The sequence below is a fragment of the Ochotona curzoniae genome, unplaced genomic scaffold (assembly GCF_017591425.1).
Source record: "Ochotona curzoniae isolate NIBS_2020 unplaced genomic scaffold, NIBS_Ocur_1.0 scaffold_4506, whole genome shotgun sequence".
NCBI lineage: Eukaryota > Metazoa > Chordata > Mammalia > Lagomorpha > Ochotonidae > Ochotona > Ochotona curzoniae.
The window spans coordinates 68,843,691-68,861,639 of record NW_024467119.1 but is presented as its reverse complement, the minus strand read 5'-3'; the positions used below and the strand labels follow the sequence as shown (position 1 = coordinate 68,861,639).

General features: G+C 42.4%; 1 protein-coding gene across 3 annotated transcripts in view; it reads left to right on the top strand.

The window, feature by feature from the left end:
• TBC1D9 (TBC1 domain family member 9) overlaps positions 1 to 17,949 on the top strand; it is a 119,892-nt gene that overhangs the window by 57,317 nt on the left and 44,626 nt on the right. For 2 of the 3 annotated variants that reach the window (XM_040967411.1, XM_040967409.1), the window contains exons 3-5: positions 9,780 to 9,898; positions 16,366 to 16,594; positions 16,999 to 17,260. In XM_040967411.1, the coding sequence (XP_040823345.1) occupies positions 9,780 to 9,898; positions 16,366 to 16,594; positions 16,999 to 17,260 (610 nt within the window). The remainder of the gene's footprint in view (positions 1 to 9,779; positions 9,899 to 16,365; positions 16,595 to 16,998; positions 17,261 to 17,949) is intronic. The other variant, XM_040967410.1, reaches the window with a different exon arrangement.

Sequence of the window (17,949 nt, the reverse complement as noted above, 5' to 3'; positions counted from 1 at the left end):
CCCTGAGGGTTCATCATGGAGCTTTCTAAGCAGCAATCATAGAAACCAAATCCCAGAGCTCCCTGGCCGGGCGGCCAGCAGGCGGAGCCTACCGCAAAATGGGGCACTGCCCCGCCCCCCCATACCGGCTCTGGACGCAGAGGCTTGAAGACTACTTCTCCAGGTTCAAGCTCCACCCCTTCCTGGTCCTGCCCCCAGTTCAAGCCCGCAGGCGAGCAGTGAAGCAGTCGGACCGCTTCACAGAGCTCCGTGGGTAGCCCTCGGCGCTCTGGCAAGCCCAATACCGGCTCCGGACGTAGGCATGGTAGCTGCTGCGTGCGATCCCGGCATGGGAATATATACATATTTTAAATGTAAATATATATATATCCTGTGTGTGTATATGTATTTAAGAGCAAATAAGATGAAGACCATTTAAAATACTGTAAATGCATTTCCTATCAACAAAATGTATAGCACCAATTTTAATAGCCAAGTAATATTTTATTATGTATATATGAAACAATTTTCCTTATAAATGTTCCTAATAGAAAGTAAGGAATTTCCCCCTTGTGTTACTATCATATTTTGATCACCAAAGTGATTATCCTTCTAATAGGGTCTTTCCACAGATCCTGAATTATCACTTTATCATAGACCTATTGCATATTTCCTAAATTCTCATCTTAGAATAGATTTAAAGAAGTAGATATGTAGAATCAATGGATTTAATTTTTTAAAGATTTATTTATTTTCATTGCGAAGTCATTTATATATACACACATATAAAGAGTGGAGGAGAGACAGAGAGATCTTCCGTCTAATGATTCACTCCCAGGGTGACTGCAACAGCTGGTGCTGTGCTGATCAGGAGCCAGGAGCCAGGAACTTCCTCCAGCTCTTCCACGTGGGTACAGGGTCCCAAGGCTTTGGGCCGTCCTCGACTGCTTTCCCAGGCCACAAGCAGGGTGCTGGGTGGGAAGTGGGCTGCTGGGTTTAGAACTGCTGCCCTTATGGGATCCTGGTGCATTCAAGGCAAGAACTTGAGATAGTAGGCCAGTGCATTTGTCCCATAGTTATCTATCTGTCTGTCTCTCTGTCTGTCTGTCTGTCTCTCTCTAAGTTCTCTACCCCCAGATGGGCTCCAGAGGATAGTGAGTGGCATTCATACCGTCCATGTAGGACAATGTTTTGGCTTTGAGGTAAAGTAAGGACATTAGCCATTCTCATTGCCAAGGTTGGTTAAGTCAAGTTATCTGTGGCTGTTTGTTTGCAAAGCAATTTTAAAGCCCTGCACACATTGTTATGACCTGTAAGAGAATCTAAACAGTGTTATATAAGAAGCTTATAATAGTTACACAGTGATTGTTCTGGGTATGTCTTAGTTCAATGATATGAGTATGCATATTTTAGAATCCAAATGTCAAGATGCAGGACCAATGAGAATTCTACTTATGCATGCTATTCTGGTATATTTCAAATCACACTTAAAGATGAAGTCTTTGTGCGATTGTGAAGGTAATAGCCAAAGTATGCAGTGTTTCAAGCCTACACTTAGGACTTGCCAGATTATTTTGCATACTATTCAGCCAAACCAATATGATGCTTATACTCACATATTATAAATGAGAAATCTAAAGCATGAAGAGGATAGTTTCATTATAGAGATTTAAAACTAGGTATACATGGTTCTTTTTTATTTTAAGATTTATTTATGTTTGTTTGAAAGGCAGATATAAAGAGACCAAGAGAGACAGATTTTCCATCTACTGGTTCACTCCCCAGAGGGCCACCATAGCCAGAGTTGGGCCAGTTCAAAGTAAGGAGCTGGGACCGAGTTTATTCCTAGTCTCCCATGTGAGTGCAGGGGCTAAAGGACATGGGCCATCTTCTGCTGCTTCCCCAGGTGTATTATCAGAGAGCTGGATTCGAAGTAGAGCAGAAGGTACTCAAACCAGTGCCCATCTGGGATGCCACACTATTGGCAGAGCCTTCACCTATTACAGTATGGTGCCAGCTGCAAAATAAGGAGTACTTTTATTGACATCAATGTTGTGGTCTGAGACATTAATGCAATATTGTTTCCCTAATAATCAGGCTCATTTACCACATGTAATCAACTTCTGCTTGTACTACCCCGCTATTCATACCAGTACACTTCTATAAAATATGTTAGGAATTGGTAAGAGTATATGTTTTGGGGTGAGAATGACATGGATTTGATTTCACAGAAATGTGATGCTTCAGTTTTCTTATCTGCCTTTCAAATAAAACAGAGTTTTAAAGAAATTAGAAGTAACTGTTAAATTAGCCATGCAGACTAGGTGTAGGGACATGAGAAAAATGAAAGAACAGGAAGTATGAAACCTCCAAAAGACATAATAGTTCTTCAGAAACACATCTCTGTATAAAGAAAATTATGAGATACTGGGGGAAAACCCAGACTAATGATCCTAATGAAACTCAGTAAACTGCAGGAGGATGCATTTGGGCATTTCAGGAAATGAGAACAGCTCATGATCTGAGCGAGAAATTCCACAAAGGAGTAGAAGAAAAGAACGGAGCAGAAGTCTTGGAAGCTAAAGAATTCAACCAGTGAAATAAAAAATAAAAATAAAAAGCACAAACCCAAAATCGAAATCTGCAGTGTAACCAGCCTGACCAAGTAGAAGCTAGAATATCAAGGCTTGACCATGGGTTTCTTATATAAACCATCACAGAAAGAGGAAAATGAAAAATAATTGAAATAAACAAAGAAATCCTATGATATGTAGGGTATACCATGAAGCAGCAAATATTTGTGTTGAAGAAGTCCCAGAAACAAAAAAGAGGGGATTAAGTAATTGAAAACCTATTTTGAAGACCCAAGTTGCAAATCAAGAAAATTCTGTGCAGCAAAACTTACTGAGTCTTACCCAGACAAGCTGAGAATTGATCACCACTAGTCTATCTTGCTAAGAAATGCTTTAGTCTTCCATATGGAAGCCGGCAGATGACAACTACCATGAAGAAAGCATGCATAAGAATAACACTGCTACAGACATGTGAATTTGTACAGAATAAACCCCAAAATTAATGGGCCAAAAGAAGGATTACCATTGGAAGAAATGATTAGCAATTTAAAAGTTGTAAAAGAAAGAGTTGAATTCTTTGTAAAGGTGAATAAAATCAACAAACATTTAGCAAGGAGGGCCCAATATGGCTCAATGGCTAGATTGTCACCATGCAAGTGCAGGGATGCTGTATAGGCGCTGGTTAGTGTACTGACTGCCGCACTTCCCATTCTGTTCCCTGCAGTAGAGAAAAAAGCAGTAGAGGATTGTCCAAAGTCTTGGGACTCTGCACCTGCGTGGGAGACCCAGAGGAAGCTCCTGGCTCTTTGTCTCCTGGCTTCAGATGGGCTCGGCTCTACTGTTGTCACCTTTTGGGAAGTGAACCAGTGGATGGAAGAGCTTACTCTTTGTCTCTCCTTCTCTCTGTAAATCTAATCTGCCTTTCTAATAACAATCTTTTTTTTAAAAAAAAAGCACAGATGGAAAAGGAAATGTTAGAACTAATATCACAGAAAACTAGAGGATCACTGACTATTATAAAGAACTACACCAATGAATTGGAAAACCTGGAAGAACTGGATACATTCTGGATACATCTATCCCACCTAAATTGAACCATGAAGATACTGGAAACAACAAAGCAGTAACAAGCAATGATTGACTCAGTAGTAAAAATTTTCCCAAAAGAAAACTCAGGACAACTTCACTGCTGAATTCTACAAAATATTTAAAGAACAGCTGACTTTGAGTTTTTCTAAAACTATTTACAAAAATTGAAAAATAAGAAACTCTGCAAGTCCCTTTCTAGGAGTTCAGTTTTATCTTGACTCTAAAAACCAGGAAAATACACAGGAAAAAGGCTACAAATATTTCTGATGCACTGTTACAAAAATTCCCAACAAAGAACTGAATCTGATAGCACATCAAAAACAATATTCTATAATATTCAGATAGGACTTATCCAAAGGATACTAGATTGGTTCAGCTTGTACATATACATGTAATATATCACATCAGCATAATGAAGAACAAATACTATGTGATCATTTAAATAGATACAGAAAAGGTGTTTGCTAAAATTCAACATCACCTTCGTGGTAAAAGGCTTTAGCCAATTTGGGTAAAAACAGCATCCCTCCACGCAATAAAGGCAGTGTGGATCTTTATATGCAGAAGAATGAAGCTCCATTTGACCACCTCTCCACCTTCTAGCACACAGAAAACTCAGCTGAAAATGGAGCAAAGGCCTCACTGTAACCCATGACACTGTCGGAGGAAAACATATAGGGGAAACACTTCAAATCAAAAGCATATGCAATAATTATGTTTTGCGGAGAATGGAGGCGGGTAAGATCCTTAAAGTATTGGTAGCAAAAGCAAAAATAGGCAAATGGAGTTATATCAAACTCTGGAACTTCTGCAGAACAAAGAAAGCCATCAGTGGGAGAACATGCACAGCTATTCATCTGACATGAGATTAATAACCAGAATATGTAAGTCACTCAAACAAACATCCCCAACAAGAAGAAGCAAAATAATCCAATTTAAAAATGGACAGATGACTTTAATAGTCATTCCTTGAAAGAATAACTGCACAAATAAGGGGGAAAAAATGCTGAATATCCCTAGCGATCACAGATAGGCAAACCCAAACTTCAGCGAAACATCTTACGCTGATCGGAATCACTATTATCAAAAATAAGCAAAAGATCCCAAGTGCTGCTGAGAGAGTACCGCTTGTACATCCCTGGAGAAGTTCCTTGGTTTCTGAAAACGCTTCCAATTACGGGATTTGCTTTCTCTCTCTCAAAATCCAAGTTTGTGATTTTTCCATTATGTAGGGAGTACAGTGATGGTTTTGTGAGCATGTAAATGATATTGTGTGTTTGGTATTGCTTTTGCCTCCATTTGCTATTTAAACTCTAAAATTGTGATGTTTGTGGCGCTGGTTGTATTCAAATAAGACCATAATATAAATAATGTTTTTCTTCCCTTGGTGCCTTTAGTTGAATATCCTCAAGTGCAGTTCCTTCGATGACTGGATCAGCTCGGTATACAGCCTGTTTGGGAATGAAGATAGTAGGTTGATTACTGTTTAAGCTCTTGGAGGTTTAGTGTCATCAGTGCTTCTTCCTGTTGTAGGTACATGTAAATGCATCCCTCTCGGGATTGGAGGAAATATACGCTCATAGTCATTCTGAATGCAAGTGTTGAAGTGAATGCTGCAGTGTCAGACCAGAGTTCAATATTAGCCGTGTGTCACAAAAGAAATAATCTATGAATGCTCATCAGGTGGCCTTTAGAGCTTGGCTCTTCACTCAGAGTTTTAGTGCATTTTTTTTCTTTTTCTCTCACATAGACTTCACACTTGCTAAGACACATTTTTTACACTAATTAAGAATTACACATTTTTTTCTTAATACATAGATGGTATTTAAAATTTGACCAAACATACAAAGAGACATCAGATGATTGATGGAAAAAAAAGTTCAATATAATGATTTTTTGAAATCTGTGGATAGGTCTCCACAGTGCACAGTTTCCTTGGACTATCTGAAGGCCTTTGCAGGCATGGATCATGCAGGCAGGCTTCCAAAAGCTCGGAATGATTAAGATTCTTACTTTCCAAAAATGAACATCTGTATAATCGGTCTGTTGAGTGTTGCTGCTCTCGCTCTCACTGCAGGAGAATGCTTTAAGTTGAACTCTGGGTGGATTCTCATACCCAACACCAACTTTCTTGATGTTTCAGCAGATTATATGTTTGGTTGGCATGTTTTTTCCTGCTGTATCTCTGTAAATAGGGCCTTCCAGAAAATCAGCTGTCAGCACCTTCCATCTCCTCTGATCTCTAACGTGCTTTGCCCCAACTGCTGAGTGGATAGGAGTCACTTTTCAGAATCAAAAGAAAGTGTTCCATGTTATTTCACTTCAAACAATGGCACCGGTACAGAAAGTTCCAGGACCTCAATTACTGTGTTGCTGGTACTTGTTCACTAGAGAAAGGAGAGAGCGTTTTATAAGGAACATTTAGAATCCAAATGTGTTTCCTGTGAGATCTTGTTCCTGAAGACTAGTTGTCTGTGAGAAGTAACAGTCGTTCCCAGATGGTTTAAGGGACATTTACTGTGTTACCTCTTGAGGTAACTGGGGCCTTTTGTTTGATCTTGGGTGATAAGTGGATATAAGCAGCCATATTCTTCTGTAAGTATAGTTTACAGGATTCGCATCTGTAGGGCTTGCATTGTCTGTCATGGGAATGAGCTCATTGTGCCTTTTAGGGTTCCTCCTCCTTGGGGTTTATAGCTTGTTGGAGCCTGAACACCTGTACTCAGTGGTTCAGTGTTGCATTTAAGAATGTGTTCAGAGAAGATGGTGCATGTGTCAAATAAAGGTCAGGATGAAAGTGACTTCTACGTAATTTTCCCTGGAAAGTAATTATTGGGGTTTAATGGGAATCCATAGCTCAGTTCCTGAAGCTACTGTTAGCCAATAGCATTAGTCCTTTGCTTTATTTCTCAAATCGAATGTGGTGATGATTTTTTAATGGCGCCCAAAGTTGGTCCTTTTGTGAAATCCAGTCTCCTTGAATTTTTGGACTGTTATTCTTAGACATACACGGAAACAGATGAGACCTTGAGTCCTTTTTGGTAGTCCAGAAGCAGGTTGAGGAGTCTTCCAAAAAAGCTAAAGATACTGGGGTTGTATAGTCCTGGCATTTTCGCTCCATGTGGGAGTGTGTCGTGACTGGTGACAAACCTAGAAGGCTAGCCCTTTTATGTGATGCTGAAAAGGGAGAGGGCTGCAAGACGGGCCATAAACAGTATGAGCACCGAAAGGAGAGGTGGCAAAAGCAAATAAATTTGTGTGTAATCTCCAGCAGTGAATTATAGACAAAAGATCCTGTGATGAACATGGCTCTGGGTGGTGATGGACAGTGGGGATTATGGGAAGGATGGGCAATAGAGATGGGGAGAACGTGAGATCCTGAGTTAGCAGGAGGGCAATAGGAGGGGAAACAGATGATAATGGGCTTGAACTTCAAAATAAAAGTACTCGGGTGACTACACTTGAAGGTGGAGTGTGGAACAGCACACATGCAGGTGAGCTTGACATGGTGCCAGTGAAGGCTTGTGGTGCAAGCAAATGCTTGTTCAATCAGTCATGCATGCATACATACCCTGTCTCAACTACTGGGCAGTGATGTACAAAAGCTTGTAAGGCAGCATATGCGACGCTGAGTAAATTCTGCCTCATATCTGATAGCTGATGGGTTTCTAGACAGAACATTCAAGCTCTTGTGGTGTATTCTCTGATCAGGGTAACAGAAAATGCAAAAGTGAAGTACTTGCTGTGATTGTCTGGCAGGGGCTAGGGCATGACGAAATACAGTGGAGAGCCAGCCCCCTCTGATCAGCCTCAGTAGAGCCAGATGGGAAACATTATGCCCAGTGCCTCTGTAGAAGCGTAGCCATGCTGTGGGTCCCCAGGAGTGCCCTGTCCTAAGGTGCAGTGCATCTGACTGTGCCAACAAGTACAGGTGCAACAGCGGGCAGAAGGCGCTTGGCTGGCATTGACCCTGAGCAGGGTTTTGTCTGCGTCGGCGGCATCTCATAGGTAGTGATGGCGCTGAACCGTTTGTGCACACAAGGGAGGGCTCTGGAGTTTTAGAATATGTTCCAGTTAGGACTGAAAGGGTTTTTTTTTGTTTATTTTGTTTTGTTTAAGTTTTTGTTGTTTTGCTTCTTTTAAGATTGGAAAATTTTAAAGCTCTCTGGTGAATGCCTCAAAATGACATGACTCGTTTCCTAAATATTCTAAAGAGTACTTTGCTATTTCAAAAATACTTTGTTTTCCAAAGTATGTTTGTATATAATTGTCCCTCATGATTTACATGTTAATCTGAGATGGGTTAATTTTTTTTTTTTTGTCTTGGATTGGTTTGGTCTGTTTGTTTCTGTTTTACATGTGAAGGATTTGAATCAAGAGTAAGCGTTTGGTCTAGTGGTTGAGACCACAGTGTCTCATGCCCGAGTGCCTGGGTTCAAGTCTCAGCTCTGGCTTCTGATTCCAGTTACCTGCTAACGCACCCCAGCAGGTAGTAGTAATGGCTTGAGGACTTTGGTTCCTGGCACACATAGTGAATTCCTGGATTAAGTTCCCAGTTCCTGGGTTTGGCTACTTGGCCATTGTGGACATCTTGGTAGTGAACCAGCAGGTGGCAGCACTCTTTTGCTCTCCTGCTTTATCTCTGTCTCTCAAATACTTTTAAAAGTTATTTGAGTCAAAAGTAAAGCAGACTGACTAAAGCTATCCAGCTTGCTAGTAGCAGAAGGTCAGAGACACCCTGGTGTCCTGACTTCCCGGGTCTTGCCAGACATTATAATTCAGACACCTGTGTCATTTCCATGGCTTTGATCATGGCACTGAATCAGCGAGCAATGAAAAATGCCTGTGAAGAGGCACCATCTGTCCACTGGTGCATTCACAGGGCTGCTTGCCACTAAGAAATCTGCTTTTGAGCCTGCAAAGATGCCTCCTTCGTAGGCAGTCTTGGTTTTTAAGGTTGAATTGGGGTTGCCTTTCCTCAGTCAGTGGATCTGGCTGCCCTCCAGGACCCGCGTTTCCCAGGAGCCTTGCACTCTGCTACCTCAGCTCTCAGAGTGGCTGCAGCTGCAGCGTCTGCCTCCTTTCTCTCTGTCAGGAACCGAACTGAGATTCTGAGATAGCTCGAGTTACTGGTGACAAAGAGAGAAAAGACATTTTTAGGAAATCAATTAAAAGATAACTTGGAAATCTAAGGAGACGGCTGAAGGATGTATTGATGGAATCACAAAATTAGAAAAAAAATTTTGTCTAAGGAATGAGTTACATCTGCAGCATATATATATATAGATATAGATATATGTATATATAATAAGGGAAAGGTTTATGTAAAAAAAATCTTTCTTCTTACAAGATGATCAAAAATCCTATGGGGGATTTGTGCTGGTGTTTTTGTAACCACATCCTGATAGCAGCCCGGTTATGCCTTGCAGCTGTGGCCAGAAAGCAGGCCATGGCTATTCTGGGCTAAGCTACAAGGCTGGGATTGTTTAACTCTTGGGTTGCCAGGTGAGGTGACGTCTTATTACTGACAAACTGTAGCCACTTGGTTGGAGGCTGTGGGGATGACTTCATCTCGTTGCATTTCAAGGCCCCGGTGTTTGTGAGAGCCAGGCTGTTGTTCCCTCGCCTCCGCCCCTTTTCTCATCTCATTCCTAATTGAAGCGAAGGAGGGTGATTTTGTTGCCCATTACGGGAGGCGGTTTCATTATCTCTCCGGTAGCGGTGGCACACCACAGCTCAGACTGCTGCAGCTTAACAACTGAACCCTGGTATCATAACCACATCTATGTTACCCTGTGGAGTGCCAGTTCTAGAAGGGAGGAGAAGAGGGACGTTGTTAACCTTCCAAAATCCACAAAAAAAATATGACAAATGCAGCTGCCCTGTGTGTTGAAACTGTTCGAAGTGTTTGTGAACTCGCCCAGCCAGACCTGCGGGTAACACCATTCTCAACCCCTAAGTGCTGATGTTTTTCAATGTCCAGTGTGTCCTGGCTGTGGAGGAGAGACTGTATTTAAGGCAGAGTTTTTGCACCGAGTGCCTTCTTTGATGCCGTCGAATCTTGAGGAAATGAGCCTGATTTGTAAAGCTTCTTTGGCATGACGGCTGATGTTTGTTATCATGTTTGAATCTGCACAGGTGGTTCCAGGAGAGAGATCACTGAGCACTGGGAATGGCTTGAGCAGAATCTGCTGCAGACACTCTCCATCTTTGAAAACGAGAACGATATCACCACGTTCGTGAGAGGAAAGATACAGGTAGCAAGCTTCAAGAACCACCATTTTTTATTAGAAATCATTTCAGACTTAGAGGAGCACTGTAAGACAACACTGTAAGGAGAAGCGCGCCTGTGTGCCCTTTACTCAGATTCACCTGCTGTGAACATTGTACCCTGATTTTACTTTATCTTGTGTGTGCTCTGTCCTTAATGCTTCAGTGTGTATTTTCTGTTAAATAGGATTATTTTATTAAATAATAATGCATAGTTATCAAATACAGTATTTAACATATGTTAATTTAACATTATTAGTTTTTCAATATTAGATACATTTTCCAGTTTTTCTAATTGGCCCAAGAATGGCCTTTTAGTTTAGTTTTGTTTGCTTTGTTTTTTCTTTCATGCAAATGTAAGATGCACTCTGAGTTAACATTGCAGTTGGTTTCATCTCTTGTTTCTTTTAATCTGGAAATTTCCATTGCCTTTATCACATTAGTGATTTTGAGATTTATTTATTTGGAAGGCAGAGAGAGAGAGATGTCTTCCATGTGCTGGTCCACTCCCTCAAATACTCCAAACAATCAAGGCTGGAGCAGGCAGAAGCCAGGAACCCGGAATTTTATCCCAGTTCTCCAACATGGATGGCAGGGCCCGAGCCTTTGCAGCATCTTCCCACTGCCTTCCCAGGCTACTAGCAAGGAGCTGTGTTGGAAGTAGAGCTGCAGGTCTTAAACCAGTGCTCATATGGGATACTGGTGACACAGGAAGCAGCTTAACCCATTGCTGTGCAACACTGGCCCAGCACTACAATTCTGTTGTCTTAACGGAACATTTCTGATTTGGAATTGTGTCTGAAATGCTTTGGGACAGGTTATACGTTCCTGGAAGGAATACAACATAAAATGATCTTTTGTCCTGGTCAAGGTACCCATTCTCTAGGCACCTGATATTTACCTTCCCTTAAGGTGTTGCCCACTTTCTATACTGCACAACTAAAAACTTTACCTTTGTAGATAATACATAGTTATTTTATTTTGGTTTTTTTTTTTTTTGTGGGAAAACATCTTAAGCCCACACAAGTATCTACTGCTATTTAAATTCCTTGATTTATTTATTTTTTTTTTAAAGATTTATTTGTTTTTATTTCAAAGTCAGTTATACAGAGGGGAGGAGAGACAGAGAGGAAGATCTTCCATCTGATGATTCACTCCCCAAGTGAGTGCAACGGCTGGTGCTGTGCCAATCGATCTGGAGCCAGGAAACAGGAACTTCTTCCAGGTCTCCCACATGGGTGCAGGATCCCAAGGCATTGGGCCATCCTCGACTGCTTTCCCAGGGCACAAGCAGGGAGCTGGATGGGAAGTGGAGCTGCCGGGATTAGAATGTTGTTTGGCTGTAAAAACCACTGGGGACAGACTGTTGGGGGATGTCCATTTATTGTAAAGCCAGTACAATTTGTATAGACTAGGAAAAGGGGCGGGCCCTGACAATCCTCCCACCCAACAAAGATACTGTCATTGGCTGGAAGGGTACGTCTATCCCTTTAGCCCCTGCAGTCATGTCACAAGTCAGCTTCCGCACATATGGCTGGAAGCTGTGCCTCGTATCATGGGCAGGTAAGCTGTGGGCCACACCCATCAGGGAGCAGGCAGGGATCCAGGGGTGATCTCCCACACCCTAATGTTCTACAAATTGCTACCTTTGTACTTGTACATGAATATTTTCTTATTTTAAAAATTTTTTAAAGATTTATTTATTTTTATTGGGAAGTCAGATGTACAGAGAGAAGGAGAGAGAGCAAGAAAGGTCTTCCATTTGATGATTCACTCCCCAAGTGACCGCAATGGCTGGAGCTGAGCTGAGCCTGGAGCCTCTTCCAGGTCTCCTATGTGGGTGCAGAATCCCAAGACTTTGGGCCATCCTTGATTGCTTTCCCAGGCCACAGACAGGGAGCTGGATGGGAAGTGGAGCTGCTGGGACTGGAACCAGCACCCATGTGGGATCCCAGCCTGTTCAAGGCGAGGACTTTAGCCACTAGGCTACCATGCTCGGCCCACTTATTTATTTAGAGCATTCCCTTACTTGCAATGGAACAAGATGTCCCAGGCTCCTCCTTTACCTTCCCCCTCCCATCTGTTTGCTTTCAGTTTTAGAGATTTTCTCCATCCTAGCGTTAACTATCTATCTGAGAGACAGAGTAGTGGATGGAGATAGCTCCTGTACACTGGTTTGCTCCCTAAATACCTGCCATGGCCAAGGCTGGGACATGGTGGAAGCCAGGAGCCGGGAGCTCTGTGTCTCCTACACGGGTGGCAGGGATGCAGCTGCCAAAGCCAGCACCTGCTGCTTTCCAGGGGTGCGTTAGGGGAAGCTGAACTTGGGAGCAAGGCCAGGACTTGATCCCAGGCATGCCAGTATGAGGTACAGGTGTAATGCCTACCTCAAGTTGCTGGAGATAAAATGAAGACGGTTGAGCAGTTCAAGAGTGCATGCATTAATACCAGCCTCAATTCTCCCTCCTCTTCCCTTCAAAACCAGCATGTTGTCATTGTTTCAGGAGTGTGACTTTAGTTTCTACTTTGGCTCAATGGTAGGGGTGGGGACTGAAGACACTGGAAAGAGCTAGCCTGGGGATAAGCTCTCTTTGGATCATCTCCTGGGAAAAGGTGGCAGCTTCAAAATAAAATATATCCTTGACAAATGGAGATTTGTTTCCTTGATTCAACCAAATTTGACTGCATCCTTATTTTGTGAGTCACTTATCTGAGTTCCTGGAGCAAAGAGGGTCTGCGGGTTCCTACTGTGCTCAAGGGTGAAGGGCCTGGAGAAAGGGGGCGGTGGCCGGGGAAGTCATGGCGGCCAGGGGCCTCCCTTGCAGTGGGGGGCTCTTCCAGCTCCTCGCCCACATGTTCTCATCTTTGGGAAATGGGCACAAATAAAGAGCTCTGTGACGAACCCACAAAGTTAAAAGTGACAGACTGCAGGAGAAATAAGATGGAAACGAAGCACCAGTGTGTTAAGTCGCAGTGCTTCTCACTATTTGTATTATACTAAAAATGTCAGATTTAATTCCCTTGAAACTAATTATGAGGAGGGAATTGCTATTAATGCAATTATGCGTGAAAGAATGCCATTCATGTGCAAATGAATGGCTTAAACCTTGTCACAGAGTGTCCAATAATTAAGGAGGACCAACAGACTTGTTTTGAGATCTAATTAACTTTTATAAATTATAGATGGAATAATTTACTACAAAGGCACCATAATCCAAACACCGTAAATCATATTTTGTCTATTTCTTTCTAGACTTCAAATATGCATGTTTATCGTAATAACAGTCAATTTTGTACTGTTTAGTCCTTGACTAATATTTACTGTATGTTATATGCCCTTTCATTCTTATTTTCATAAGTGAATATACCATAACTGAACTGACCATTCCTCTCTTTCTAGAAATCAACTTTGCTTTCAGGACTGTAAAGGGCAGGTACAAAAAATAGTTAACATATTTTTGTTCATATAACTTTTCCTACAGGTTGCTCTCCCCCTTTGATGTGGATGTAGGTGCACGGGTTCAATAGTTAAAAACATTTTTAATAGATTCATGGTAGAAATTGGCAATATACTTGAATTCTTTTTTTAAATATTTATTCATTTGAAAGGCAGACATATAATAAGAGAGGGAGAATAAGATCTTCCATCTCCTGGTTCACTCCTCAGATAGCTGCAGTAGCTTGCAGCATGGGCCAAGGCTAGCAGCCTGCGACTCCATCATGCTTTCCCACATGGGTGGTTGAGGCCCAGGTGCCTGGGCCATCCTCCACTGCTTCTCCAGGCACAACAGCAGGAACTGGATTGAAAGTGGAGCAGCTGAAACTTGAATCCGTACCCGTATGTAGTGCTGTTCTCATAGACAGTGCCTAACTGAATACCCCACATTATTACTGGCCCGTTGAATTCCTTTGTGATTAGACTGTTGCTTGCTTCAACTTCAAGCATGAGAGTTATTTAAATCTTTTATCAAATATAACAGTTAAAAGTTCTTGTCTCAATATTTTGATTTTCTGCATTTGATTATATTATTGAATCTTTTTACTTTGCTAATTTTCACTCATTTGTAAATTACCTGCCAATGCCTTTTTACGCATTTACATTTATATTAAACATCCCACTTAATTCAATGCTGTGGATTTCCCAGTTATGAGGAGCTGTTGCCTAGGCCCACATCCATTTTAAATTCAGTAGACTCTGTGGAATCCTAAGGAGGGAATGTTCTGTCCCTTTGTTCTCTCATCCAGTGCACTTGGCTGGAAGATTAGCAAAATTGCAGCAAACCAAGAAAAGGTTCTGCATCCTGGACCCTGTCTTACAGGTGGGAATTTCTGGATAGGGAACCGTTATCCCTCTGGATGAAGTTAGTGGGGGCCTCATCCTAACCCTTGCAGATTAACCCCAGACTGATGCTTCTCAGCTCTGAGTGCTTAGAAACTCTTTCATCCTCAAAACCATTTTCTTTTTAAAGGCTTTTAAAAGTTTTTCTGCACCTATGGTGTTTAGCAGATGTTTACGTAGCGTAGCCAGGATTTACTCTTTTTCCACTCAAAGCATGTGAATGGTGCTTGCTTTGTGTCACAACTTCCCCTTCTACTGGTCTCTGTATTTGACTTAAGGTAAGACCCCTGCTACAGGGGTCAGGAGAAGAGCAGGGTCTCCGGGCTCCTCGCTTCTTACTTGGTTGGCCATTGAAATTGCCTGAGAACCCAGCTGCTTCCTATTAATATTTCTCATTTGTGTGCTTCTGTACACATTCACTGATTCCTTCTATTCCTTCATGTATTGTGATTCCTCTCCAAAGACAGTGGCAGCTTTGATCTGTAGCAGAAGTCGCAGGTGTATTTGCCACCTGGGAGATGTTTCTGGTCCCTCTTTCCTGACTTCTGAGCTGACTTCTACCCACCCACATGCCTAACGCCCCTCACACTGCCTTCTGATTGTCTGAATTCCCTGCTGTAGCACTGGAGCAAAGCCTGCTTCTGCGGGGAGCTGCCCAGCTCCAAAACTCATCTTCCCTCCTCCAAGCACAGCATCTCTGTTCTGACAGAGGAGTGGCATCACTTAGAGGGAAACCACTTTAGTTTATATATTCTCCCAGGGAAATATATTGTTACTTCTCACACTGGCCACAGTGACACCCTGTAGAACAACGGAACAGGAGCCCACAGCTTGGTACTTAACTTCTGCAGAATTTCTGTCTCTGATATAATTTTAATTTAGAAATCTGCAACCCTGAATAAGAAGACTTAGATAGGGCCTTTAAGATACCTTGCAATCTGGAAAAATGACATATACTTAACAGTATCTTGACTACCTACTAGAGGCAAGATCCTGATGATGAAAAGTATTCAAGATACTGTCTTAACAACTCATAAACTGCTTCCCATATAAAGAGAATATAAAGGGCTAACATTGAGGCTTAGTGCCTTAAGCTGCCACCACCAGTTCTGGAATCCCACACAAATTGAGTTCCAGCTGCTCTACAGTTTACTGCTAATGCTCCTGGACAAGTAGCGAAATATGACCCAAGTGCTTAGAGTCCTGAAGCCATGTGGAAAGCCCACATGGAGTTCCAAGGTCCTGACATCAACCTGGGCCAGCCACAGCCTTTGTGCCTTTTAGGGGCTTGAACCAGTGGTTGGGGGAGACTGCACATAAAATTTAGACAATTTCAATACATAATGCAGAAATAATCTTCAAGACAATGTGGAGAAAGAGAATCGTACTTGAGAGATTGTTCAGAAAGAGGTGGCAATGAAACCAGACTTAGAGTTTGTTAGTGTTCATGATCCTTGAGGAATGGAGGACTTGGTCTTGTGCAGAAAAATTTGAGAGGCTACTGTAGGAAACACCGATGCACAGCAAGGCTGTGATACCTGACCCCAGCTGTTCACACTTCACAGCTCATGTTTGTCTAGTGCCAGGTTGAGATCCGAGAAAATGAAGATGAGCTGAGCTTTGATGACTGTGATCGAAAGAGGAATTCTGGAGTGGGTGTTTGCCACAGGGGTTAAGATTTGTTAATTTCTTTATTTTATTTATCTATTTATTTATGTATTTTATTTAGGTGGTGCTTGACACTGCAATTAAGATTTATTTATTTATTTAGTCAGAATTACAAAGACAGAGGGAGAAAGAAAGATCTTCCATTTGCTAGCTTTCTCCCCAGATGGCCACAATTGCCAGGCTTGGACAAGGCTGAAGCCTGGAGCCAGCCAGGAGATTCTTCTGGGTCTCCCATGTGGACAGCAGCAGGCTAAGCACTTGTGGCATCTTCCACTGTTTTCCCAGGCACATTAGCAGGAAGCAAGATTGGAAATGAAGCAGTCAAGGCTTGAACTGGCACCCATTTAGATTGTAAGCACTGCAGGTGACAGCTTAGCACACTCACATCGTTGACCCCTCTACTCCTATTAATATCAGTTGTGTGCTTTGTGTTCTGTCCCTGACTAGGGCATCATTGCAGAGTATAACAAAATTAATGATGTAAAGGAAGATGATGACACGGATAAATTCAAAGAAGCCATTGTGAAATTCCATCGACTGTTTGGGATGCCTGAGGAAGAGAAGCTTGTCAACTATTACTCTTGCAGCTACTGGAAGGGGAAGGTTCCCCGGCAGGGGTGGATGTATCTCAGTATTAATCACCTGTGCTTTTATTCATTTCTGATGGGAAGGGAAGGTAAGCCTGTGAGAATTTCAGAGGGAAGCTTTGGGAAGGTCTTTTGATGTTTGCTCTGAACTCATAAACCGCATTGAAATATCAAGAACCATTGTGTATGGTTACATGGTTTTTGACTAGTAAATCCAATGATTTTTAGTTCAATTTTTGTAAAGCAATTGACCAATATATAATAAGGATTCACTAGAGGTATAATTAATTTGGTATGCACAGACTTAAATTTGTAGTCATTCTGAACTTGAAATGTTATGTGGTCCAAATTTGTCTCTTAAAACTTACACAAAGGTCATCATGTGGGTTTAGAAGTTCAACACTGGGCGAGGGGCAGGGGAGTTTGAGCTTGCACTGTCTGGATAGGATTTTTAAGAAGCAGGAATTGACCCATCCTTGCTGCCTGTGCTCAGCCAAGCTGGTCATCCGGTGGGTGGACATTACTCAGCTGGAGAAAAACGGCGCGCTGCTTCTGCCCGATGTGATCAAGGTGAGCACACGGTCCAGTGAACATTTCTTCTCCGTGTTTCTCAACATCAACGAGACATTCAAGTTAATGGAGCAGCTTGCCAACATCGCCATGAGGCAGCTCCTAGACAACGAAGGCTTTGAACAAGATAGATCCCTGCCCAAACTGAAAAAGAAATCTCCTAAAAAAGTATCTGCACTCAAACGGTGAGTCAGAGGAAGTCTGAACCTTAAAGACTTCTAAAGCAACTCTTTTCTGAAAAAATCTGAGTATCAGTGCAAAACTGAAAGTGGTCTTTGAGAGAGTCTTCAGAACAATAAATAGGACCACTGTGACTTGTTTCCCGTACTGTGTGATGGGAACACCCTTGGTCCTCTGAATGGAAGGTTACAGGTGCAGACATTGGCAGTGATGAGCTCAGCCCACTGAGGGCAGAGTGGACCCTCTGCTGAATAGAGTTCGCAGAAGTTAGTAGACATCATCTATTCAGGTGCAGCAGGATGTGTATTTCAGGCAGAGGGAAGGACATGATGAGGGAAACCCAAGCAAAAAGCATGGAAGAAAAGTGTGCCTATTGCTTAGCATCACTTCTAGAAATGGCAGGGAATGAGCTGAGGAGGGTTTGTAGAGAAGCCTGAAAGCCTGGATGTAGGAGTCGAGCTAGAGGAGATGAGAAGGGGAAGGTTGATGCCCGCTCGAGTGATGTGTGGAATTGACCTCCACTGGAATGGGGAGGGGGTTGGAGGAAGGATGAGCGTGTCCCAGGGCTGCAGTCACTCAACTGCGTTGTGTTGGGTCCACTTGCCAGAAGATTTAAATGGGAATTTGTCCAGGTAGAGAAAAGAGCGTCATTGAAGTACAGGTGGCTGGTGGAATCTGACAAAAGGTCCTTGTC